The sequence below is a fragment of the Zootoca vivipara genome, chromosome 2 (assembly GCF_963506605.1).
Source record: "Zootoca vivipara chromosome 2, rZooViv1.1, whole genome shotgun sequence".
Lineage (NCBI taxonomy): Eukaryota > Metazoa > Chordata > Lepidosauria > Squamata > Lacertidae > Zootoca > Zootoca vivipara.
Genome location: NC_083277.1, coordinates 61336437 through 61362387, shown reverse-complemented (window position 1 = coordinate 61362387; position 25951 = coordinate 61336437). Strand labels below are relative to the sequence as shown.

General features: G+C 44.5%; 1 protein-coding gene across 2 annotated transcripts in view; it reads right to left on the bottom strand.

Moving 5' to 3' along the window:
- Positions 1-6895: 6895 nt before the first annotated feature.
- Positions 6896-25951, bottom strand: part of LOC118080450 (LON peptidase N-terminal domain and RING finger protein 1) — a 38053-nt gene continuing 18997 nt past the window's right edge. Inside the window, exons 4-12 of one of the 2 annotated variants that reach the window (XM_035105718.2) lie at positions 25355-25489; positions 24800-24926; positions 22557-22665; positions 17816-17930; positions 14980-15101; positions 13592-13750; positions 13246-13408; positions 12503-12649; positions 6896-8149 (exon numbers count right to left, since the gene is read on the bottom strand). In XM_035105718.2, the coding sequence (XP_034961609.2) occupies positions 7994-8149; positions 12503-12649; positions 13246-13408; positions 13592-13750; positions 14980-15101; positions 17816-17930; positions 22557-22665; positions 24800-24926; positions 25355-25489 (1233 nt within the window). In that variant the 3' untranslated portion in view covers positions 6896-7993. The remainder of the gene's footprint in view (positions 8150-12502; positions 12650-13245; positions 13409-13591; positions 13751-14979; positions 15102-17815; positions 17931-22556; positions 22666-24799; positions 24927-25354; positions 25490-25951) is intronic. The other variant, XM_035105719.2, reaches the window with a different exon arrangement.

Here is a 25951-nt window from a genome sequence, read left to right as displayed (position 1 = left end):
CCTGGGCAGCCTGTGGATTCTACCTTTTCATGTTCCTTCCACCCATGGATTTGAAGCAGTGGCTATTGGCCCTTTCATATATGAAAGGCGCGTGTGATGGCTTCAAGGTCTTTGGAGAGGCACAGCCACCCAAATCCTAAAAGGAACTTGTCAGAAACACAGTGGAGTGGTGCTAGTCACTGCGGAAGCAGGTAGGCATTTGCATTCAACCACCATAACTAGAAACATGCGCTACAGCCATGGCAGTGGGGGCAAAGCAAGCACAAGATCCTGCTCGATGCATGTCTCAGAAAAGAGAAGGTAACAAGGGCTATGATCTCCTCCATTGCCGTTCCATCTGTACAAGGGGAAAGGCCATAACTCAGTGGCAGAGAATCACTGGCATCTCCAGATAGGACAGAGAAGAGCTCCTTTCTGAAGTCCTGGAGAGTGACTGCCAGTCAGCGTAGGCAATGCTGGATTAACTAAATAGTATAACAGTTTCCTAGGTTATTTTGCTCACTTTAACTGCTACGTCTTTGTGAAGGGCTGTCACAAATATGATAGATCACCTCCCCACCCCACCCCCGTTGCCCCAGAAAGATTCAAATTGCAAGAAAGGGGATTTCACTAGTCACTAAGAATAATGTCCTGACAGTATAAGCAGCTGGGGAATGGAAGAGGTTGCCATGAAAAAGAATAGCTTTCCTTTGTTAGAGGTTTTTAAGTAGAGGCTGGGCAGCCATTTACCAGGGGTCTTGCTGGAGGGGTTGGACAATATGATCTTTGAGGTGCCTTCTAATTCTATATGTGCCTCAATGCATCGAGAGATCCATGTCTAAGAAGCACACACACATCACTGTAGAACATCTGGTGGGAGGTGCCAGTGATGATTCTTCAGAGCTTCCCTTCTTTTTACGCTGACCCTGTGTGGGAATTAGCGGGTATAGGGTGGTATATAAATTCAATTAACAACTATAACAACATCAACAACAATCTTTGAACTACTGTCTCACATTTTATCCTAGAATCAGTGGAGACTGAGTACTTTTTTTCCCTACATAGTCCACACACATGTAGATCTATTGACATATATTTTTTTGCTCCTGAAAAGCAATGATGGAGAAACTGCTTTCATTCAGAAAGCAAAAGCTCACTGCCGATTAATTCTGCGTTAACCTGCAGTGTGTCCGTTCAAACACAGATGTGGGCAGTCTTGGCACTTGCAGGCTTCCTTCTTCATTCAGCTGGGGGAAAGGTGCAAATAACCTAATCTAGGGGAGGTTTCAAATGTGTATCAAGTAAGGACACCCAGCCTTGCGGGTGGCAGTATCTGGAATCAATCTACATTGAAAGCAGCGTATTGGGGATGAGCATGAACAATTCCAGATCAAGAAAAACTACATTTTTGTGCTACCCATGAGTGTCTATGCAGCCCGAGCTACTGTAGTTAGTTATATGTCCCAGACCAGCTACTGAAGCTTTGCTGGCCCGAACTGGAACCAGGCCACAGAAACTTGCAACTGAACCTGAACGGAAACAGCAAAATTAACGGTTCGCTCTGTGCATCGTGTACCACCTCCTACAAATACTTGCACATAAACAGAGTGCTTTGGTGCATTCGGAAATGGGACACTTGATTTGGGAGTTGAAAAGCTTGGATGCTGGAGGAAACAGTCTCTTTCTGTTGATAACCACCAGAGTGCTTAATTTTTCTTCCTTTGTCTGTGAAGTCCTCTGATCTATAATGACACCTAGTGGAAAGAGGCTTCATTGCAAAAGTACATCCCAATGCACTCAATACACTGTGCCATCAAGAGACACATGTAACCCAAGAAGTAATATACAACCCATATGAACTGCTGGCACTTGTGCCATATGGCATATAGTAACCCCTCCCCCCCATCAGACTTGGGGGAGAACCCCTTTATCGTACCCAATAGAATGCTTTTTGCAAGCCCGATTGCAACAGGAAGGTGCATTTTCAGAGAAGTCACAACTGGGGAAAGGAACCCTCTTCTCCCTGTGTGCGGCACATACCAAGTTACAATTAGTCTCGGAAAAGGCCTTCTATCACCTGCGTGCCTCCAAATGGTGATTTTAAGCCGTTTCCTCTGCTTTTTCCGTCGTGTTGCCATACATCTGGGTTTCCCCTGACATTTTGCCAATTCGGCAAAATTCCCCCGAAGCCATTTTTACACCCGAAAAACAGGGCATGTCAGAAATTTTCCTGACGCATGGCAAGCCCACCCACCACTGATATGCAACCCCCTAGAGAGCAAGGGTAGACAACATAATGCCTTCCAGATTTTGATGGACTGCAACACTCATCAGCCCCTATTACTGTGGCCAAAAATCAGAGGGAAGGGAGCTGTAATCCACTAACATGTGCATCATATTAACTACCCTTGCCCTAGAGACTTGGCCAACAGGGAATATGTGGGGGGTGGGGGTGGAAGAGTCACTATCCCCCAAGCCAGTTTCAGAGGCTGCAGGGGAGAGAATGGGGGGGGGTTGTCCCATTGCACAAGTTGAAGTCCTTGCTCAGAGCTGGATGGATGAATCCTGCCCACTGCTTTCCTGTTTACCACATTACTCTGTTAGCTTTGACCATGCTTCACTTGAAAATACTTCAAGCCAGTTACAACTTTTTCCATGTATCTGTGTACTGCCTCCCCAATTATGAGAGCATAAATACCCACAGGGGCGTCGCAATGGGGGCGGTACGCCCCGGGTCCCACTCTAGAGGGGGGTGCCACTTGTGCCAATCGGACTTTTTACCGGGAGGCTAGAGGCTCGGCTTGGGAATCGCAGGGGGGGCGCCAAGTGGCACACACACACCCCGCCGCACCACACAGATTGGAGTCACTGGGGGCGGCGATACCCCGCTACGTAACACACATGCGCTTCATTCCGCTGCACATGTGTGTTACGTAGTAAGGTATCGCCGCCGCCCCCCGCGCCTCCAAAGCCGCACACCTCCAGCTACAAAACTCCAGGTAGAAAGCCCACTCAGCATGGCGGGCTTTCTACCCAGAGTTTGTAGCTGGAGGCGCGGAGGGGCAGCGATACCCCACCACGTAACGACTACGTAGATGCACGCCCCCGGGTGCATGGCAATTTGCCAAGCCGGGTGTCGCGGTGCCTCGCTATGCCCCTGAATACCCAAGTGATTGGAACTGCAAGGAGGAGGGATCTTTTTGGATCTCTTTACAGCTGAAAGCTAGAGAATCCTTAAGGCAATTCCTGTGAAATATATAAACCTCGGATAGATCCAAGTAGACACAAACGCTGTGCTCAAAAACAGAAAAGTTTATTAGTTTGATAAGAAAATAATAATAATAATAATTAGACCAGCAGGGAATAAAAAGATACGAATTCAAATGAATTCGGAGTGGAATAATTCCCAAACACATTTTCTACCAGGTAAAATAAACAGCTCATTTACAGTGGAATCCGAAACGCACTCTCCAAGCAGCAAGTCTCACTGAATTAAGTGAGGTTTACTGCTGGGTAACTGTATATAGGACCACAGCCTCAGTTTCTCTAAGTAATAATCTTGCAATGAAGAGAGAGCACACAAACACATTTTAAATACTATCCACACCCACATTTACAGACTCGGGGAAAAGAGGGAAGCAAGGAAGTCCATGTGGGGTTAACACACACACATACACACACACACACACACACAAAAGCAGGATGAGTATATCTGCTGGTTGACTACGCAGTTCGAGAAATCCTAACAGCCAGAGGGCCAGTAGAACAACCGCTGCCACCTTCTCTTCCTGCAACCTGGCCTGGCTCTGAAGTAGCTCCACCCTGGAAAAAAAAAAGGCACTTTCCTATTAAGAAATAACCTGTGCGTTTGTCAGTGGCTTGAAACACTCCCTTCATATTTCCATTTTCTATAGCATGTGAAGCAAGCAGCAGCAGCAGCAAATCCCTTCCATAACAGGGATATATATACAAAAGAGGCATTCGCCCTATTCCCACTCCATTGCTGGGATAGCCTCCCTTCTCCTTGCTCATAATTCCAAGGCCATGTGAACAGGCCTAGCACCCATAAGACTCCAGTGCTAATTGGCTCCCTTTTTCTCCCCTTGCAAAGGCCAAGCAGCCAACTTTGAACAAGAGACTGCTCCACATGGGGCAGGATGGACAGCAGTTCCCCACACAGACTGGCTTGCCATGTGCAAAAAGACTGGAGGTTGATGCTACCAAGCTGTTACACTGACGACACCTCCGTGTATGAAAATGCCTCTGGGAAGTCAGATTTAAAGTGTCTATCATACAAACTTCCTAGATACTCGAAATGAACCAGAGAATTTTATTTTACTTTTACATGTTGAAAGGAAACTAGTTCTGATTTCAACGATCCAACTTTGCCCCATCCCTTTTTAAGCATCATTTAACATCTTTGGTTGCAGAAGCTTATTATTCCCCTTAATGAGGCACATTGTACGGAAGAATGGGCTCGACTCAAATGCTTTAGAACAAGACATTTGGAAGAAATAAACAGCTGGTGCCAGCATGACAAAACAGGCAGCGAGGCTGCGGAATCTCAATTATATTCTATAAATAAGTATCACTTATACTGACTTAGGACTTTTAGCTAATGGGACAGATACTGTGATTGGCTAGAGAACCATGTCAAAAGCGCTGCACGGCTTATAATGTAAATAATATCTCTCCAGATGCTTCCTAATAAATACAGAATGAAATTCAAGATAAAAAAAGAACTTGGACAAAACCAGCCTAGCCACAGAAAAATTCAGGACTCTAGACGATGTTGATGTCCTCTGTTCCTTTGCAATCCATGAAAGAAAACAACATTTGCAGAGAAGTTTAAGCAGGCAAAGAAAAAATAAATAATTACATTGGCAACTTAAAGTACTGGTTTTCTTCTCCTTGTGTTTTTTAAGAACAGAGGGCTCATTCACCTCATTCACACTTATGTCCCCTTTCCCCTGGGATAACCTACGGATTAGCAATGGATTGGAACAAACGGCAATCAGGTTTTCTGTGGATTGCTATTTGCTCCAATTTAGCACTAAAGAGCAGGTTTTCCAGGGGAAAGCAGCCAGGCAAAGGCAAAACCACTTTGACTCGTTCATACAAAGTGCAGGATAAGCAGAGAACTGCTCAGACCTGTGCTTTCTAGGAGCTAGCATGGTGACCTTACAAGGCTGTATACCAGGCATCCCCAAACTGTGGCCCTCCAGATGTTTTGGCCTACAACATCCCTAGCTAACAAGACCAGTGGTTGGGGAAGATGGGAATTGTAGTCCAAAACATCTGAAGGGCTGAAGTTTGGGGATGCCTGCTGTATACTAAACCTTTCAGACACAGTGCAGATTCCAGATTCAGAAGCTTTCAGACTGCGAGACACTTGCAGCCTGTGAGAAAGCAGAGGTTACAAATATGGAGAAAAGCTAGACAAGGCCCCAAACTCGCACCCATAGCCATTTTGGTAGCTTGGCACTCCCTAGGTTATCTGATAGGCAGAGCAATCCTAAATAAAGGAAGCTAAATTCCATTTAGGAGCAGGGCTACTGCCCGTTGACCCAGAATAAGCCTGGCAGAGGGGAAATGAACTAATAAAATAGAATTTGACTTACACCACCCTTTTTATTTGCATAACAGTGTCCTCAACTTGACTCAAGATGGCAACCATTTCCATGTTGTCATAATACTGATTTGCTTGGGTGATTTTCAGTTCCCTCCTTTCTCTCTGAACCATTCCTATCCTATTACCAGGTGGTTGGGCAGATGAACCTAGTAGGAAGGTTTGTGGTTGCCCAGGAAATGGTGAACATGTGCATCGCTAATTGTAATGTGGCAATTATTGGACAATCTGTCAAAATAATTTGCTGGGGGTTTCTGAATAGAAGGTTCACCTGCCTACAATAAAGCCTTAATTCTTCTTTCTAAATAAGAGGACCTGTAACTAACACTATTATTCGATGTCATTGGGAAAGAATTTCAGGTCAACCAAAAGGCAACAGAGCTAGATATCTGGAGGTGTTTATAACAGAAAAGTTGTAATCAAGCACACCATGCTTTGTTCCTCATTCCTCACATCTATGTCCTTCAATTGGGTGGCAGTTGAGGTCATTCTGCAAAGTGCTTTTTTTCTGAAGGTACTCAAGGGTATGCAGCAGGGCCGGCTCTAGGGGTAGGCTGGGTGGCGCAGGGCGCCAGGGCGCCGGGCTGGCAGGGGGGCACCGCGCGGAAGCCCACCAGCCGCGGCAAGAAATGGGGCGGGGGCGCCGGAGCGATCTCCGCAACACGGCACCAGGGCGCCCAACATGCTTGAGACGGCCCTGGTATGCAGCATCAGCACCTTTCTTTTCTAGAAGAAAAGCACTGATTTGGCCTAATAATTGTTAAACATAGAATCATGGAATGGTAGCGATCGAAGGGACCATGAAAATCATTTAGTCCAAACCCCTGCCATGAAGGAATATGCAACTGTCCCATACAGGTATCCAACCTGCAACCTTGATATTATCATCACCACAACATTCCCATCTTCTATGTAGTTAAGAGGCCTGTAGCACCTTAAAAGACCAACAAAATGCATGACCATTCATAGCTTGCAAAGCAGATTCCTATACTGGATACATTTATGTGACCATCTCCTACCACATCAGATGAAGCAGTGCCTTGGTTACAGAAACTCATAATCAGCTGGCATTTCAAGGTGTCACACGTAATTGCCTAGCCAGGCACACAATAATTAGGCAGCGCAACAGAGCTGAGGCCTTAGCCTTGTTGGTTGACGCACTGAAATGTAGGGTGATTCTTGGCCAATACATGTTAGACCACAGCGACTGTTTTAGCTCTTTGCTCCATTCCGTAGCAGTGATTTCCAGAATTTGAATTTTCTTCATCAAATCTCTCTGCAGTCATCTTTTGGAAGTTACATTGTTTTATTCATGAACAGCCTTTCCCTAATTATACCGCTTTGGAGTGTTACTTCCACATTATGTAGAAGTAGTTGGGGTTTTTTTAATCACATGACTACAAGCAGGGGTGGGGGATCTTTGGCTAATGTTGCTAATATTCCCTGACCATTGGCCACACTAGCTACAGTTAATGGGAGTTCCAGTCCAACAACATTGGGAGGTCCACAATTTCTCCATCCCTGGCTAGACCCTTATTTTCCAGAGTTTTATTCTCTTCACAATGTTTTAAGGGCCAAGCCACACATGACTCCTGTGGTGTATTCTCCCACAGTATTTTTCTTTAATTAAAATGCAGCTAGCAGGGGAAAGGGTGCAATTTGGATTGAAGCCGAGGTGCTCCTGCATTGTGGCCTTGAGGAAAGTCGCTCCCCTCTGAGGCAACAACAGACGAAAATAAAATACAGATATCTGTATTTTTCCTGTCTTTCTCTATCCTACTTCATAACTTAAAGCAGATTGCTTAAGTTTAAGTTGAAGAAATGGCACCATGTACACAATATACATTTTGTAGAACTTTGAGTAATTGTACACAAGCATCATTAAATGACATAAGAGGACAAAGCCCAGGAAGTCCTAGCATTCGTGGTGGGGTTTTGGTTTTTGCTTTCAAGGGATGTAGTTGCTCAGAAGTTTCTTCACTTAGCACAATATAGGCATGGTAGTCTGGTTTCTTGGACAGATTTCACATCTAGATCGCTGCATTCTTTTAGACCCAACAAGGCCAACAAAAAGTCTTTCGAGAGATATTTCCTGTGGACGGTACATCTTTGCTATTGAATCTTGCTACTATTGCACAACAGTTTCAGTTAACTGGTTCATGGCCTATTGCTGGTCAGCTCTACAATGAAAAGAAGTAACTGAAACACAGAGAAGAAATAAAGAAATACAAGAACAGGTTAAGGCTTTACCCCAACCCCAGAAAGAAAACTGGTAGGCGAATACAGCAAAAACCCAATTTGTTTCTGCATATAGATATATATATAGAGGGAGATACACATATGCACACAACTTCTCTTGGGAATGAGGCTTGAGAATTAGCTGTTTTAGTCACGAGTTTCCAGAATGACATTCAGAATATGCTTCAGTTGAGTGAGACGAGACTTCAGGGAGGTCTCAGAAAAGATCGCCAATTTGCGGGTCAAGTCAAGGGGCACGATGGAGATAAGCCACCAACACCAAACTGGCCCATCTGGAGATGCCTTGTGAGGAAAACAAGGAAAAACACATTAACTCATTGTGCCAGGGGTTCCATATCACTTCATGGAGAAATCAGTTATGGCCTGTTCTGTCACTGTAACTGAGGGCAACAAATCTGACAATACCAAGATTATGTTAAGTAGCACAAAGGGATCGTTCCTTCTTCGGCTAATTAGTCTGCATTCCCCACCTGCAACATGGATGGCCGATGTATGCATCTTGTCTTGTTTATCATGTTACAAAGTTGTAAGCCCACCCTGTGAGCTTCTGACATAAATTTCTTGAATAAATAGAATCCTTCCATTAATTTTATGATATTGCTCTTCAAGAACACACGGCTGTAGTTTCTGTGCTTTTTATCTTCGTTTCGTTCTTATGCCTTTTTAACGTAAGCATCTCACATGTTGTATGCTGCTCTGGGAGTACTAGAAAGGTTGCCTAGAAATTATCTAAATAAGAACAGTAAGGAAGAAAATAACGACCAGAACCAAACCCCACTGGGATATGTGCCCCTTCTCCACTTAAAATCAGGGTAAGGGCTGAGAACTCCTGAGGATAGAAAAGTGTTCCTTCTTTCAGAGCTGTAATTCCTACTTCCATATTGCTTCAGAATAAAGATATGCAGGTTTTGTGCTGTTCAACAAGATAATAATTCCTGTACTTTAATTAATTAACCAACCAACTGGGTAGAATAGGACAAAAGAATCTACCCAAATTAATAGGCTTCTTCACATGCTATACTGAATGCAGGAACAAACTGTCTCTACACATGTACAAGTGTTTGTATGAAAAAATGTGCAAGTTGATTGGTACAGCTCAACTATTTGTGTACACAGGTACATAGATTGTACACTCATTTAATAAGTAAAACTAGCAGGGCAAAGAAGCCCACCCTTTACCACCATGTATTAGAAAATAGCTGCAGGACTGATTTGGAAAGTCCTTCACTTCCAGGATTTTAAAAAATACATCAGGTAGATGAAGCATCTTGTGGAAAATGAATGATTAGGGATGACAATGTATTGGTTCCATGGATATGGAAACAGAAGCCCTCCAACCACAGTCCATTGACCAAATATTAAGCAGCCTTTCTCTAGGGAATCACACAACCAATACTGCAATCTGCATTTCCCATCAAAAGAATTAAAGAGTACTTACATGGGAAATATGCATTAAAAGTTCATATTTAATGGATGTATTGCATTTTAAAAGTTTACTTTTTAAAACTTCACATGAATTTAAACAGTACACAATCTTAAACTACTTAGGCCACATCCAATTTACTTGCCATACTTTAAATAGGGGGGTCTTATACATGGGGGCATCTTATACACGGAAAAAATACGGTAGTAACAAAACAATGAACCACATGCTCAAAAAAGAAAATACCATAATAGTTCCTTTTTCCTTTTTTGTAATTTAAAAAACCTGCTTAGTTCCCAGGCAATAAATTTAGGCAATGTCTCTTGGGAAGCCATAAGAAAAGCTTGTAAATAGACCCATTTATCTATTTAGCAGTGTGCACATATTTTAAACATACAGGTATGCTCCAGAAATAAATTTGGGAAAGAAAACAAATATTTCGATTCATGCCATGCCCCTTGAGAGAGCTTAGTTTTCTGTAAAATTGTTCTTGGCTGATCAAATATGCCTGAAGATTACATATTGTGGTCTAAAGTTCAAGGTTGGGGTCAAAAGTTACTTTAGTGGCCTTGGGCAGCAAGTCAACAAGTGGACCAAATTTTCCATTCCCACAGTTAAGGTGCATACAGCAAAGCATCAATTTATCCATAATGGCATGTCGCTCTGAAAATCTTATGATGTAAAGCTGGGACTGATGGAAGTTGTTGTTCAACAACACCTGGAGGACGACACTGGAAAAGGCTGATGTAAAGTGGAATTTGCTGCCAAGGAGTGTGGTGGTGTCTCCTTCTTTGGAGGTCTTTAAGCAGAGGCTTGACAGCCATCTGTCAGGAATGCTTTGATGGTGTTTCCTGCTTGGCAGGGGGTTGGACTGGATGGCCCTTGTGGTCTCTTCCAACTCTATGATTCTAAAGGAACTGGTTTGGAGCTGTTTGGTGCTTTAATATATAGCCAAGTCTTATTTGGTATACAAACAGAAATTCAACACTTGATCACGCTGGATCAAGTCCTATCTTCACCTCATTCCTTCAGTATTACAGCATTCTTTCCCCGCACATTTTGGCCAAGATTGGCAGGCACCTGTAGAGATTGGCTACAGGTCTTTGAGACAGTCCACTGATCTCAGTAAGGCTATTCATAACTTCTTGCGCCTCAGCAAGCCAGCAAGAAGATGGAACAGATTAATCACAGGATGCAAATGATTGCACTGTTCCTGAGCTCTTTCAAAACAAGGCTGTTGCTAAACTTGGCAGCAGGCCATTTGCATCGCCATAGGCACAGCCAGTTCAACAGTGTGAAAAGCATAACATTAACAACGGCCTGGGCTATTAGTATCCCCGTTAGGCTGAGTCAATGAGCTGTCACTTCACTAAAGGGGAGTTTGAGATGAGGGGCCAAAACCAACACACCTCTATGACAAGGGCGTACCCACCATGCGGCAAGTTAGGGCAGCTGCCCTACTCTAGAAGCAGGGCTGGTGGGCAGAGGCGGAGCACAGCCCGGCGGAGCGCGAGTTCGCCATTCCCGCCGCACCGCGCCGCACCCTCCCTCCAGCTCCCCGGCGCGCCCTCAGGCAAGGCCAAGCGCGGCGGGGAACCAGGGAGCGCGGCGCGGCGGGCGGGAACGCCGAACTCGCGCTGGGCTGGGCTCTGCCTCCGCCTACCAGCCCTGCTGCTAGGGAGGGGCACAGCCCGGCAGAGCGCGAGTTCGCCGTTCCCACCCGCCGCGCTGCGCCCTCCCTCCAGCTCCCCGTCGCGCCCTCTGGCAAGGCCAAGCGCGGCGGGGAACCAGAGAGCGCGGCGCGGCGGGCGGGAACGCTGAACTCGCGCTCCGCTGGGCTGGGCTCCGCCTCCGCCTACCAGCCCTGCTGCTAGGGAGGGGCACAGCCCGGCGGAGCGCCGTTCCCGCCCACTTTGTGGCCCCTCCCCTTCCATGCCTTGGCCCCTCCCCTTGCCCCCCCCCTAGTTTTGATCCTGGGTACGCCCATGCTCTATGAACTGCGGCAATTTTTTCCAATGCTTTTAAAACTAGCCTTGTAGTAATGTGAATCAATGCTGCTTTTATCCACAAGTGCCATGTATTTACTATTTACTGGTTCCTCACCTTATTATGTATCTAATAAATCAGTGATGGGCAACCTTTTGAGCTTGGTGTGTCAAAATTCGCCAAAAAACCGAGCATAACTCGGGTGGTGTGTCACTTTGAGAAAAAAACCTATAATTTCACGATATTTATAGTTTAAATAACAAAAATCTATAATTGTAATATATAACTATTTAATAAACCAAAAACTAATTATTTAACCAAACCAAACCAAGAACCCCTTATTTATCACAAAGTGCCCAGAGTTGTTGAGATTTTTGGGGGGAGCTGCTGACCAATGTTTTGGAGGTTTTTTGGGGGGGTGCAAAAGTTGCTGTGCTTTTTGGGGGGGATGCCCCAAAGCTGCTGCGCTTTTTGGGAGGGAAAGAGAACAGAAATAAATGACCAATAATACCTTCACTGGAACTAACACGCAACACCGACATAGTCTGCCAAAGCGCCAAAAAAACCAGCACAGAACGGGTTAAAAATGAACGCTGTTACACCCAATCATTGTCTGCCAAAGTGCCAGAGAAAACAGCACAGAAAGGGTTAAAAAACAATCTCTGGCTACCAGCAACAACAACAAAAAAGGATCTGGGTTTTAACAGCGAAGACAAGCTGTAGCGTGAGGAGGAGCGAGCGGGAGAACAAATGGGGAGGGGGGACAACAACAGCAGCACGAATGGGTCGATGGGGCACGTGCCAGCAGTGAGGGCTCTGCGTGTCACGTCTGACACGCATGTCATAGGTTCGCCATCACTGTAATAAATGGTCCACACATCTTGTATGTAGAATCCTGTGAGCATTTTGCCCACTGGGAAGGCAGCTAGGCCAGTGCAAACCTACCGTTTATATGCTCTATTAGGCTCTTAGGATGGGTTTTCAGGAAACAGCATCCATGCCAAAGCAAGTCACTCTCCACCTTGTTGGAGCCATCCAGATCTAACAAGACTGGATCTCCCATGATTTTTCAGCAACATGAGAAACAGAATGGGCTGCGAGAGTGTCCGTATCATTAGGTACTTTTCTCCTATTTGGACCCTTACCCTCTGTTTCACTAGTACATTGTGCTTTTGAATCTGGACAGCTCCCATTTCTAGGTGCCTGGAGAGAGAAAGTGCCAATACCTGTATATCTTCCTCTTTCTCAGGAAGAGGTCCATGATGCATCAAAAACTGTCTGAAGGCGGTGTCTCCATATTCATAAAATCTCTGAGTTAGCTGGTATGTGCAGTCATGAAGATTTTGAAGCTCAGCCAGTTCTTCTCCTTCCACCTTTGCAGAGAGAGCAGCAGATGGAAGAACAAAAGAAGTGGAGGTGATGGAGAAGGGGAAGGATCAGAAGGGGGGAAGAGGGAGAAAAGCTCTGTACCAACACAAGGCCTTGATTTAACGGGATGCCAACTAAAGCTTTAGGCAACTAATGGACAGTGGGCAAATTTTAACTGGTGAAGCTGAGAGTTAATGCCATGCTTTCTTCTCTCCTTATTGAGGTTATTTTGGTTTTCAAATATGTCTCCTATTAACTGCACTGAAAGGTGGCCTTTCCTTCTAACAATAAATTGGCTCTCCCACATCCATCAGGGCACGTTTGTGTGTCTGAAATTTTAATTTGATTAATCAGTTGAAAGGCAGATTAACACATCAGCTCAAGTTCCTTAATTGGTTGACAGCCCTACTAGTTTTGCATTTCTCCTGCACAGAACTTTCAATCAACAAAGTGCACCTGTCATTGCAATGATTTAGTAACTCAATAAGATGAACTGGCGCATAAGTTATACGGCCAATGGAGGAGACGCCATTCCATTGCCTCTGTCCTATTCCGTGTTACGACTGCTGTACCCATAAGCTACATGGGGCACCCCACTCACCTTCTCATCATCCAGATACTCAATATCAGCAGTGTGGTAGCCATCTCTATGCCCGCGTCTCAAAACCTGGAACCTCCGTTTGCCCATGGTATCCACTAAAGAGCGTCCGTCGGGTAGAAATGCTATCTTCTGTATCTCCAGCATGCAGCCATAATCAGCAAAACTGAAGAGAAGGAAAACAATATTGAGAGGGTTTCATAGAATAAAAGAACCATAGAATTGTAGAGTCGGAAGGGACATTTGGGTCATCTAGTCCAACCCCTTGCAATACGGGAATCTCAACTAAAGTTCAATAAAGGAAAAGGGATTAGAGAGATCAGAGCCACTGGCTCTCTCTGCCACTTACCTCTTCCCATGCTCATACATGCACATGCCAAACATCTTTGTGCCAGTTTCCTGACACCTTCGCATCATGAGGCGGTAGCGAGGCTCAAACACATGAAGGGGACACACAATGCCTGGAAAGGACATTGTGCACACAAAGATTGGGATATTCTTAGTCAAGCTGCAGAAGGAAGGAGAAAGAAGCATAATTACATGCTCTCAGTGTGGCTAAAATAAATTCTACTTGTGCACATGTGAATAATTCGCCAAACTGGAGCACTCCAGATGTTTCAGACAACAATTCCCATCAGCCCTGGCTCGCACTGCCAGTGGTCAGGGATGCTGGGAGTTGTAGTCCAAAACATCTGGGGAGTGCCAAATTGGTGTATGCACCACATGTAAAATTATGAAACTTAGAGATGCGGCACAAGCTCTCTCACACAAAATGAATCTAGGCAGCTGTGAAGGGCAGTCCCTGCCAAAGGACAATAACTGAATGGGGAAGACTGGTCCTCTCCCTTACTCTTCACTTCCACATCCTTTTCACAGCTTCAACATTTGCTGGGGTCTAGTTGCATTGGCAGGGCCCACTGGAACTGCTACCTATCTTATCTCATTCCTGAGACACAAAGCATTGCTGCCAGAGCCCAACACCACTTGAGGCCCCAAACCACGGGGCGCAGCTTGAGGCTACAGCCATGGAGCCACTGCTCTCCTCCCTCCTCCTCCCACTAAATGGGCCTACCCAGCAGCATTGGCACTTTGCGGATGGAAGCAATTGTTTAAGACCAACCAGAGAAGTGGATGAATGCAGGCAGCTGCAGGGCCACCATGGGGAACCCCTCATGGGAAGACCGCTCAGAGCCAGGGGAATGGTGGTGGGACAACGATCAGTGGTCAGAGGAAGAGCAGCCTGGGAAGAGGAAGGGCCATATGCTGGGGAGGTAACAGAGGTTACTGAGCAGGAAGAGTTGGGGGCAGAGGACAGTTCAGACTCTGAGACAGAAGAGGGGGTTGGAGAGGTGTGGGGCCAGGACACTGAAGAAGCCCAGGAGATTCTAGCTCCACACAGCTCCCCTTGATCTCCTAGGACCTGTGGGGAAATGAAGCAGGCTGAGCAGAAATCAGTCGTGTGCATGTGCAGTTTGAGACTGCTTAGGAAAAGACCCTGGGGAAGAGCAGCATTAGTGGACACAGGGAAAGCGGGATCCTTCAGTCCTCCTCACACTTGCCTCAATTGGGAAAGACCTGCAGAGAAGGGTTGCTGGGAGTACTAGGCCGGAGTGCTTCCGTTTCACTTGGAATAAAGAGTTAACTTTACTGACTTCTGAAGATCTGCTGTTTTATTGCTCACCTACGCCTGACCCGAGCCCTGACACTACAAAACAGAAAGCAAAAGTCTCTGTTTACTTTGAAAGTTCTGCCATTTCAGCCTGGTGGACGCGTTTCCTGTCTGCAAGTTGTAAAGGGAAGACAGCCATCATGAGCTCCTCCAGCAGAAGAGTGGTGTTGTATTTCCCAGCTCTCAGGTACTGGAAGAAACCATAACATTGTAAGAAGAGTCCGGCTGGAACACGGCAAAGGCCTATTTAGTCCAGCATCCAGCTCTCACAGGGGCTAACCAGATGCCTATGGCAAGCCCACAAAGAGGACCTGCTCCCCACATCTGATTCCCAAAGGCATCTCTTTCATTTTATGAGGAAGAAAAACCATCATAGCATGTATTAAGGATTCGCCATTTCAAGTAGCCTCTCCCAACCTTGGGTCCCTAGATGTCCATGGACAGCAACCACCATCATCCCTGACCATTGGCCATACTGGCTGGGGATGATGGGTGAAACAAGGTTGGGGGAGGCCTCTTTTTTTGAGAGGTATAGGTCCTTGTGTGTTTTTCTAGACAACAGAATGATTTTCCTTTTTTTTTTAGCAAAAGGTCATTATCTAGTTTTGACAGCCAAGACCACAAATCAGATATATCCCAACACCAGAAACCGAATTCCAGGTTAGCATGTTTTCAAACAAAGATCTACAGGGCTTCCAAACACAATTTGAAGGAGAAAGGCATGTGCCTTTTTCATGTTTGATATTCCTACTATTTGAGATCAGTTCCCACTTATTTATCAGTGTCTATGTTGTGCTACCCAGAATTTTTTTTTTAAAAAAATACCACAACAACTTAGAGTCAACACACATTGCAGCCTGCTTTCTTCTTGCTTTCATGATGAACAAACCAGTATCTACTATCAGGAGGGCCTCGCCCAAGCAAGGGGGGCAGAGCTGCAGCAATAACCTCCTGGCACTGCCACTTACTGGGAGGGGCAACGTGGTGGAAAGGTCAGGGCTGCATGGCTACAGCAGCAGAGCAAATCTGACATGGATATCAACTCACCCCTCCTAGTAAACAGCAGTGGCGCTGCTGCCAAGAGGCTAGTGCTGTGGTTCCAAGTCCACAGGGTGAGCTGCTCCTGTCTATTATTGAATTGTAAGTCTAGAAAGCGCAAAACTCAGGGAGAGGAAGGAGAGAATATGGAAACTGAGGTGCGGGAGCATTTACTCTGCGGTGCAGGGAGAAAATCAGGGAAAGGCTGTAGCTCAGGGCCAAAGCATCTGCAACCCCTATAATCTCTAGGTTGTCAGGTAGTAGTCTCTCCTACCTGGAGAACCACTGCCAGCCACTGTAGACAATACTGGTGCTGGATAGCTCAGTTGGTTAGTGCTAATAATGCCAAGGTTGAAGGCTTAAACCCTGTATGGGACAGCTGCATAGTTCTGCATTGCTGGGGTTGGACATGATAATCGGGGTTCCTTCCAACTCTACTATTCTACAATTCTATGAGTCAAGGTAGGCAAATGGTCTCACCAGTATAAGGCAGCCTACTTCTGAAGTAATATGACAATGTCTTCCTTAATTCCACCAGCTACACTGGTGGCTGGGAGTGGCCGCCTAGACCACATAACACCGGTCCTGAAAGACCTACATTGGCTCCCAGTACGTTTCCGAGCACAAATTCAAAGTGTTGGTGCTGACCTTTAAAGCCCTAAACGGCCTCGGTCCAGTATACCTGAAGGAGCGTCTCCACCCCCATTGTTCTGCCCGGACACTGAGGTCCAGCGTCGAGGGCCTTCTGGCGGTTCCCTCGCTACAAGAAGCCAAGTTACAGGGAACCAGGCAGAGGGCCTTCTCGGTAGTGACACCCACCCTGTGGAATGCCCTCCCACCAGAGGTCAAAGAGAATAACAATTACCAGACCTTTAGAAGGCATCTGAAGGCAGCCCTGTTTAGGGAAGCTTTTAATGTTTGATGGATTTCTGTATTTTAATATTTTGTTGGAAGCTGCCCATAGTGGCTGGGGGAACCCGGCCAGATGGGCGGGGTATAAATAATAATATATTATTATTATTATTATTATTATTATTATTATTATTATTATTTGGTTCCTTTAAGCAGGAAATTACAGCTATTGTTCACTCATCATGTCAACTGCTTCTTTTCTTCATGTGAATCCTGTTGCCTGCAAAATCACATGGGGGGGGGACCTCTACCTATGCAGGATATGGAATTATCCACATATTCAACTTAAGCTAATGTTTCCAAGGTTGGGGGGGGGAGCAGACTGTATTTGCCTTGTGTCTGTAAATTAGCTTTCCTATTCCATTACTTTGCTTTGGAGAAGAAATGCTACCTGTTCACAGGAGGCCAGTTTGCTTGTGTCTGCAAACACATCTGGGATGTGTTATGTGATTTCCCATTTCAATAATGTCATCTTCTAGCAATAGAACTGTGGCTCAGAGTACCCTCTTAATTGGAGGCTGAAAGCATTATTTAATCATTTCCACATCTAATGCAAATGTAATGTTTCCATTTAATCAACAACCCCCCCCCTCATAATTATCTATGCAAGTCATACCTGGCAATATTTAACGAATCTGCATTGATTTAGCACTTGGGGAAGAAACAAGTACCTTTTGGTCTGATGATCCTAGCAAGAAAGCAGGTGCAGCGATTTCTACCATAGCACTGCACCTGTCATAATTTCACTTAAGTAACCTGCTGCTTTTTCTAACAATTATGCAGGTCAACAATGGAATTAAATAAATGCCATCACCTACTCACAGTGATAGAATCCACAATGATCTTTTCCCATCAAGCAGAAAGAAAAGCTCTAGGCAATTCAGGTCAAATTAAACACAAATTCAGACCTTCCTTCTCCTCCATCATGCACGCATCCTGCAAGATTCCTCTTACCTCTCTGAGGCTCTGTTTGCAAAGTGGACAGTTGGGTCTATGATCTAGGCAACGCTCCAAGCATTCTTTGCAGAAGGTATGGCCACAAGGTGTGGTCACAGGCTCAAAGAACATTCTGCAGAAAAACCAGAGGAAGTAAAGGGAACGTGAAAAATTCAGGTGGCAAGAGAATTCCCAAGCAGCATCACAGACAAGGCTAAGTATTATTATTTTTTTAATGTACCAAAAAAATATGTCCATTTGCAGAAAGTTTGGTAGTTGAAGCCACATTGCTAATTTTTGATGGCTGATGGTAAAGTATATAGGGACTTGTTTCTTAACAATGAAAAATCTCTAGTACAGATCATTACATTGTTATGGGGAGAGGAGTACTGTGTGAAGGAAGACTTCACTGTCTTCCAAGAGTCATGTTTGTGTGTGTGTGTGTGTGTGAGTGCGCGCGCACACACACAAATCTGCTGTTTGCTGAAAATCCCAAGCACTTATATAAAACTTGCTTGGGCAATTCATAAAACATGCCAGCACTTGAAAAGCATTCAATATCTTGGCTTACAAAAACAGTTTATCCTTGTTTGACTGGCAATATATTTAATATATAATAACCCATGGGGATGCAACATGCATGCTTTGCACAAACGATGCCTCTGATTTGATCGTTGTGCTGTAGGTTAAGTGACGTCACATGGCCCAGTTGAAAAAAATGTCTCTGGAGTAGGGTGACCAATCATTTTGGTTTACAGAGGAGTCCTCTGATGTATCTAGTGCACAGGCACAATGCATAAACACCACCAGACTTTTCTTTGTATGAGCCAGGAAAAGAACAAGACAGATTTTCAAGTCATGGTGGGGGAGCCTTGGGAGGCATATTAGAAGGTCAGGACTGAAGAAGCTTAGGCAATGAAAGAGGTAGAGCTAGACTGAGCAAGGCTGTATATAAAGTGGTAACTTGCACCAGTTCCAACATGGAACGAATTGTCCTTTTTTTTTTAAGCACCTGATCAAAGAGGAATAATCAGAACTGATGGCACTAGGATTGGCAATGATAACCTACTGAATTGCTCATATCATCAAATTACCTCAAGGATCGCCTCTCCCCATATGAATCTACCCAGACCTTCAGATCATCCTCTGAGGCCCTTCTTCGTGTGCCTCCTCCATGACAGGTCCAGAGGGTGGCAACACAAGAACAGGCCTTTTCCATAGTGGCTCCCTGCTTTTGGAATGCCCTCCCCAGGGAGGTTCAGCTGGCACCTTCATTATACACATTTAGGCGTCAGGCAAAAATGTTTCTCTTTAACCAGGCCATTAACACATCACACTCTTTTAAATGTGTCTGTGGGAGGGGGTGAGGTTATTGTTTTATGTTCTTGATTTTATCATGTACCGTATTGGTCTGAATATAAGCCACACCCAAATATAAGCTGCAACTTTAAAATTGTGGGGGGGGAGAAAAAATACCCCAATACAAGCCGCTCCCTTCCTCGCTGCTCCTAGCTGCATACTGGGGGGGGGGGAGCCGCACTGCATTGCCAGCAGCCTTTCCTTCCTCACTCTCTCCCTTCCCGGCCTTGGGGGAGAGGATGGGGAACTACATACGGGGCGGGCGCCGCTTCACTGCACTCCTGGCCCTGTTTGCCCCACACTCCTGGCTGCATACCGTAAGGTTGTGAATATAAGTCGTACTTTAACTTTTCACGGTCGGAATTTGGGAATAAAGTGCAGCTTATATTCAGGCCAATATGGTATTTGGTGTTTTCCTATTGTATTTTTATGTTGTGAACTGCCCTGAGATCTGCAGGTGAAGGGCAGTATGCTAATTTATTAAATAAGTAAAAATAAATGTCACAGACTTTAACTGTGACACAGACTGTTCCAGTCAGTGGTGCACCCAACAGATCATGGACTTTCTCATTTATGTGGTAAGATGGCAATCCAAGAATGTTCCAAAGTGACATGGGGCAGCTAACTGAGAAAAGCTTGCTGTCTGTCTGTCCATGGCCTGGTATCAATCCAACCATGTTCTCATTGTCAATTTTTCAGAAGTTCATAGGGCGCAACATCACCCTCATTCATGAGAAGAAATTGCTTTGTTACGAAACAAGGAGAATCAGGCACTGTAGGCCATCACAAGGAGCCACTGATTTTTCCATCGACAGCATTTGGCATTTTCCACTGGTCCTTCTTCCATTTTGAAGGGAGCATCACCAAGCCTCACCTCGACTGCATTGGCAGGTGGTCATCTCATTTCCCTTAACTAAAGTTCAAGTGGATAAGCCTGGGTGACAAAGTTGCTAATTCAATAAGGATATTGCCTAATTACAGGCATAAATCCCCCAGGCCATGAGCCTTTTGGCAAAGCTTGGGAGAATTAAGCTTTTTAATCCTGAGAGAGAAAGAGATCAGCACTGAGGCATCATTCACATCGGTTTCTCCCTGTCATTTCCTTGATGAATGAGGAAAGGAAAGTCTGGAAAGAGTTCATAAAAAGACAACAACAGGGCAGTCAAGGTATGTGTTTAACTGGACATCCAAGGGAACTCAAATCTCCCAATCTCACAAAGCTCCAGCACAGAGCCCAACCTCATGCTTCCATACAACTCAGCAGAAGGAGGCAGAGATGAAGGGGATCAGCTTTGCTCAGTTTCTCTGTATTTTTTTATTAAATTTCTATATCACCCTTCATCTAATGATCACAGGGCAGTTTACAGTCTAAAACGCTATCTATTGAGAGAGAACAAGATACAGTGGTACCTCTGGTTACGAACTTAATTCGTTCCAAAGGTCCTTTCTTAACCTGAAAGTGTTCTTAACCTGAGATATAGCCTATCTTGATTTCAGCAAGGCCTTTGACAAGGTGCCCCATGATATTCTTGTAAAGAAGCTGGTAAAATGTGGGCTAGACTATGCTACCATTCAGTGGATTTGTAACTGGCTGACTGACCGAACCCAAAGGGTGCTCATCAATGCCTCCTCTTCATCCTGGAGAGTAGTGACTAGTGGGGTGCCACAGGGTTCTGTCTTGGGCCCAGTCTTATTCAACATCTTTATCAATGACTTGGATGATGGGCTTGAGGGCATCCTGAGCAATTTTGCAGATGACACCAAATTGGGAGGGGTGGCTAATACCCCAGAGGACAGGATCACACCAGAATGACCTTAACAGATTAGACAAATGGGCCAAAGCAAACAAGATGAATTTTAACAAGGAGAAATGTAAAGTACTACACTTGGGCAAAAAAAATGAAAGGCACAAATACAGGATGGGAGACACCTGGCTTGAGAGCAGTACATGTGAAAAGGATCTAGGAGTCCTGGTAGACCACAAACTTAATATAAGTCAGCAGTGTGATGCAGCAGCTAAAAAAAGCCAATGCGATTCTGGGCTGCATCAATAGGAGTATAGCATCTAGATCAAGGGAAGTAATAGTACCACTGTATTCTGCTCTGGTCAGACCTCATCTGGAGTACTGTGTCCAGTTCTGGGAACCACAGTTCAAGAAGGATACTGACAAGCTGGAACGTGTCCAGAGGAGGGCAACCAAAATGGTCAAAGGCCTGGAAATGATGCCTTATGAGGAACGGCTTAGGGAGCTGGGTATGTTTAGCCTGGAGAAGAGAAGGTTAAGGGGTGATAGGATAGCCATGTTCAAATCTATAAAAGGATGTCATATAGAGGAGGATGAAAGGTTGTTTTCTGCTGCTCCAGAGAAGCGGACACGGAGCAATGGATTCAAGCTACTGTACAGGAAAGAAGATTCCACCTAAACATTAGGAAGAACTTCCTGACAGTAAGAGCTGTTCGACAGTGGAATTTGCTGCCAAGAAGTGTGGTAGAGTCTCCTTCTTTGGAGGTCTTTAAGCAGAGGCTTGGCAGCCATATGTCAAGAATGCTTTGATGGTGTTTCCTGTTTGGCAGGGGGTTGGACTGGATGGCCCTTGTGGTCTCTTCTAACTCTATGATTCTATGATTCTATGATTCTATGATTCTAATTGATGTATGAGTATGGGAACTATTTAAATGTCTCCTCCCTCTCTCTGTTCTCCCTGCTCCTCTGCTGAAGAAGATGGATGTGAGAGTCCTCTTGTTGTTTTATTTGATTTATAAATAAAACCTTTGATGTTACTATTCCAACCACAGTTGCTTCTGCTGCATTCTGAGCTGTAAAGGACTAAGTTTACTATCTGCAAATGGGCGTTTAATGCTCACAGAGGTACTACTTCCGGGTTAGTGGAGTCTGTAACCCAAAGTATTTGTAACCCGAGGTACCACTGTATAAATCTAGAAATAATAAATAAATAAATAAGGGTGGCTAATTTTACAGTATATTATTTTTGTGTGTGTTGCTTTATATGAAGTATGTATCCCAACTCAAAATCATGGGTGATATTCAATTAAGTTTTACTCATAGCAGACCCCCTGAAATTTATGAACATGCTAAAGTCAGGTCCATTTAATGGGTCTACTCTGAATAAAACCTAGTTGAGCATTGCCCGTGTATACGGAGGCCACGGTAAGTATTTTAATAAATTGTTAAATAAATGACTATCAACACTTTCATCTGCAATGATGAAAAGCACTGAATTCTCAAATGCTATTATAAAGTCATTTTCACACCTCCCATTATATATATTGCATTCCACTCTCCGCCTTTTAAGCTTTGGCTAGAATGGGAAGCAGATCACAAAGTTCTCTCATCAAAGTACACAGATGATCCTTTATCCAGCAACTCTAGAAACTGACCGTATGCAAAGAGAACATTCCAAGTCTGATGTACTCAAGAGATCCGCAAAGTCTGGTTTATGCTCCTGGGTGGGCTTGGTTCCCATTGCCGATGCCCCTTCTTCAAAATCTTTGTTAGTGAAAGAAAGAGCAAGAGAGAAATGTTGAATGCCACACATTACCCCACCTCAAGTCCATAGGGAAGCTTCATCACCTTTCCTTTGCGCATGATGATCACAGGCATACTGGAACAACCCATGCCTTTGTACCTCCACAGACCACCAGTGGTCTCATGCTACACCTGAAGCTAGTAACATCATGGGAGGGGTTTTTCCAGCTATCCTACCATTTGCCTTTGAAGGCTTATAAGAAGCTTCCGCAGGAGAGGGACCATGAGTAAAATCATGGAAGGGGTGTTTCTAGGACTAAGCTGAAACTGCGAAGCTCCCTTGTTATGTTGCTATTGGATGCTGCATGTTGTTATATTTATAGTGTTGGAATGTGGTTTTTGGTATGTTATATTTGATATTGTTTTATTATTTTAAAAAAAATGTCCAGTAGCACCTAAGTTTGTTCTTGGTATAAGCGTTCGTGTGCATGCACACTTCTTCAGATACCATGAAAGCATGCACACGAAAGCTTATACCAAGAACAAACTTAGTTGGTCTCTAAGGCACTACTGGACAATTTTTTTATTTTTACAGTGGTGCCTCGACTTACGAATTTAATCCGTTCCGAAGGCACCTTCGTAGTCTGAAAAATTCATAAGTCGAAAAGCGCCATTGGAAACGCGATTTCCCATAGGAATGCATTGGAAAAGGACAAATTTGTAAGTCGAAGCAACCCCATCTAAAAATTCGTAAGTCGAAAAAACCCTATCTAAAACCACCGTGGTTTCCGTTCGGATGTCGAGAAATTCGTAAGTGTGCGGCCATTTGCCCAGCTCATAAGTTGAAAAATTCAGTTGTCGAGTCGTTTGTAAGTCGAGGTACCACTGCAGTATATTTCAACTGCATCAGACCAACATGGCTACCTACCTGAATCTAGAACCATTGTTTTATTATGTTATTTTGAAACTGGTTTTGGATTGTTTGTTTCAAATGCATTCCTATTTCTTTGTTACAACCTGCTTTGAGCATGACTTTTTTGTGTGGAAAAGCAGCATGCAAATAAAAGGAATGAATTCATGCCTCACTATAAGGTGTGAAATGGCCTTATGGGATTTTCAGAGGCAACCTGACAGCATTTTGCAAACTTGCCCTGCACAGTGTCTGACATCTCATAATTGCAACACTTAACCTGATGCCCCCCTTCCCTGCAACAACGCCAAATAGGATGCTGTGTCATCAGACCCAGTCAAGAGCAGGCACCATGGACTGTGGAGGCAGCCTCCTGGAAGCAGCATCACTGACACTCGCGGTGGTGGGGCAGGGCACCGTGGCAGAAAGGGCAGAGTGGCAAGGGCAGAGCCAGTCTGGCCTTCCCACCGATGCACACAATTACCCCCAACTCACTGCCATCCTGCCCTGCTCCACATAGCACCATCACTGCCGGGCCACCTCCATAGCATCACCACACCAGCCTGTTGGGATCCACAGAATGCTGTGTGAAATAGTAAGTCTGCAGGCCTGAGTGTACTAGTAAAGTGAAACTGGCTGATGAAATACTTTCTATAGGAGTGCTGGGTCAGAATGACTCAGCAGTAATGAGCTGTCAGTTGATTGGCTGTCAGTGGTTTAAAAGGGAAACCTATGCAGCAGTGTTTGTGGTGGTGTTGTAGAAGGGTGTGGTCAGTGAGAGGTTTAGAGAGTGTGTATGAACTGCCTGTAGATATTTGTATATAGCTCACAATAAATATACTGCACTAAAGAAACTGGAACTCTTAACATCTCTGCTAAAGCGCCGTGAAGGAATTCGCGACACAGCCACCCCTGAACCCAGTAGTTGCTGCAATCTGTGTTAAGTAGGACTTCTGGCAAACCTGTGGGAGTGTGTGAGCCCCAGGCAAGGCTAGGGTTATTCCTATCACAACAAACAATGGCTTATCATGAGATCCAAACACTGCCATATGTTGTGTAGACATGACCTCTGCTCCTCCATTAGGACCTTGCACCCTAATATAAGCTATAAAAATTGACTGGTGCAGTTTAGAGAATAGTGGTTAAGATACCATACTCCCATGAAGATTCAAGTAGCCGCCTCTTGTTTTGCCCAGATAATATTGACTTCTAAATATTGTTATTGGTTTTTTTTAATACCCTTACCCCTTTCCTTCTCTGCTGAAAAACCTGAAGTTGACTTCTTCCTCAACCATTCTGGTATGGAAAGTGCTGCTTGGCTGTGATCAGAAGCATCTTCTCCCAGCCAAACTTCCTTTCTTCCCTTCAAATCCTATTTCACAAAGAAAAGCATTCTCTTAAACACCTCCTTTCCATAGCAGACCAAGCAAAAAGACTATGGGCAAGGAAAGACATGAAAAGACAGTTGTATTCTGCAAAGCACACATGCATGCCAACCCCACATTTCTTGACTAATGTTTTGCTTTATTGAAATCTAAAAGTTGTCTGAAACAACAGTTACCTACTTCTTTCCACTATTAATAAGACCCTCAATTCTCCAAAAAGGTTGAATCTCATTCAAGAGGCAGATTTAGAAAGCAGGAATAAAATTTCTAAGAGCAAATTATTAAAACACAGTATGTATGCTGGTTAGGTGGTCTCTATGATGTGCACACCCATCCACAGTTATCTTCAAATGCATACCTCCCTTTCGTGCTACTGCTAGCCTTGTACTTGGTACTGCCACTCCATGTTGCTTACCTGTAGGGGTTGTCCTTCAAAAGACACTAGGGCAGTTAGCTTTTCCCCTGAATTAGACCCTTTCAAGTTCTGACTGGCATCACTCTGCAGCTCCATAACAGTGCCTGGAAGAGGGGAGGCGTCATTCGTGAGAATCTGGCAAGAAGAAAACAGGTTACTGTATTTCTGAAAGGAAAAGAAACTTCAAGGTACAATTTGCTTTTAAATACCAGTACAGGTATGTCTCTTACTAAGAGTTTCATAAGTCAAAAATTGCTAAGCTAGCTAAATGCCAATTGAAATGGCCTTTGGTGCCACAACTAAAACAAGACCTCAAGCCACTTTCTTCACCGTTTTTTCTTTTAGTCCTTCCCTTTCACTGGACAGACAAACTGTTTCCTGCAGCTCCCAAAAAATCATTAACAACATGCCTTAAAAAAATATGCATGCAATGAGACTAGATGTAAAGGCAGAAGCTTATTCTTATATCACAATGCATTAACTAATATATTTGACTGTAGTACTATAGTTAAAGAACCCACCTGAAATCAAATTCTTTGAGGATTTCCACTCCAGGAACTAAAGTCCCCTGTCAGCATAATGGGTGTACTGTTCTGA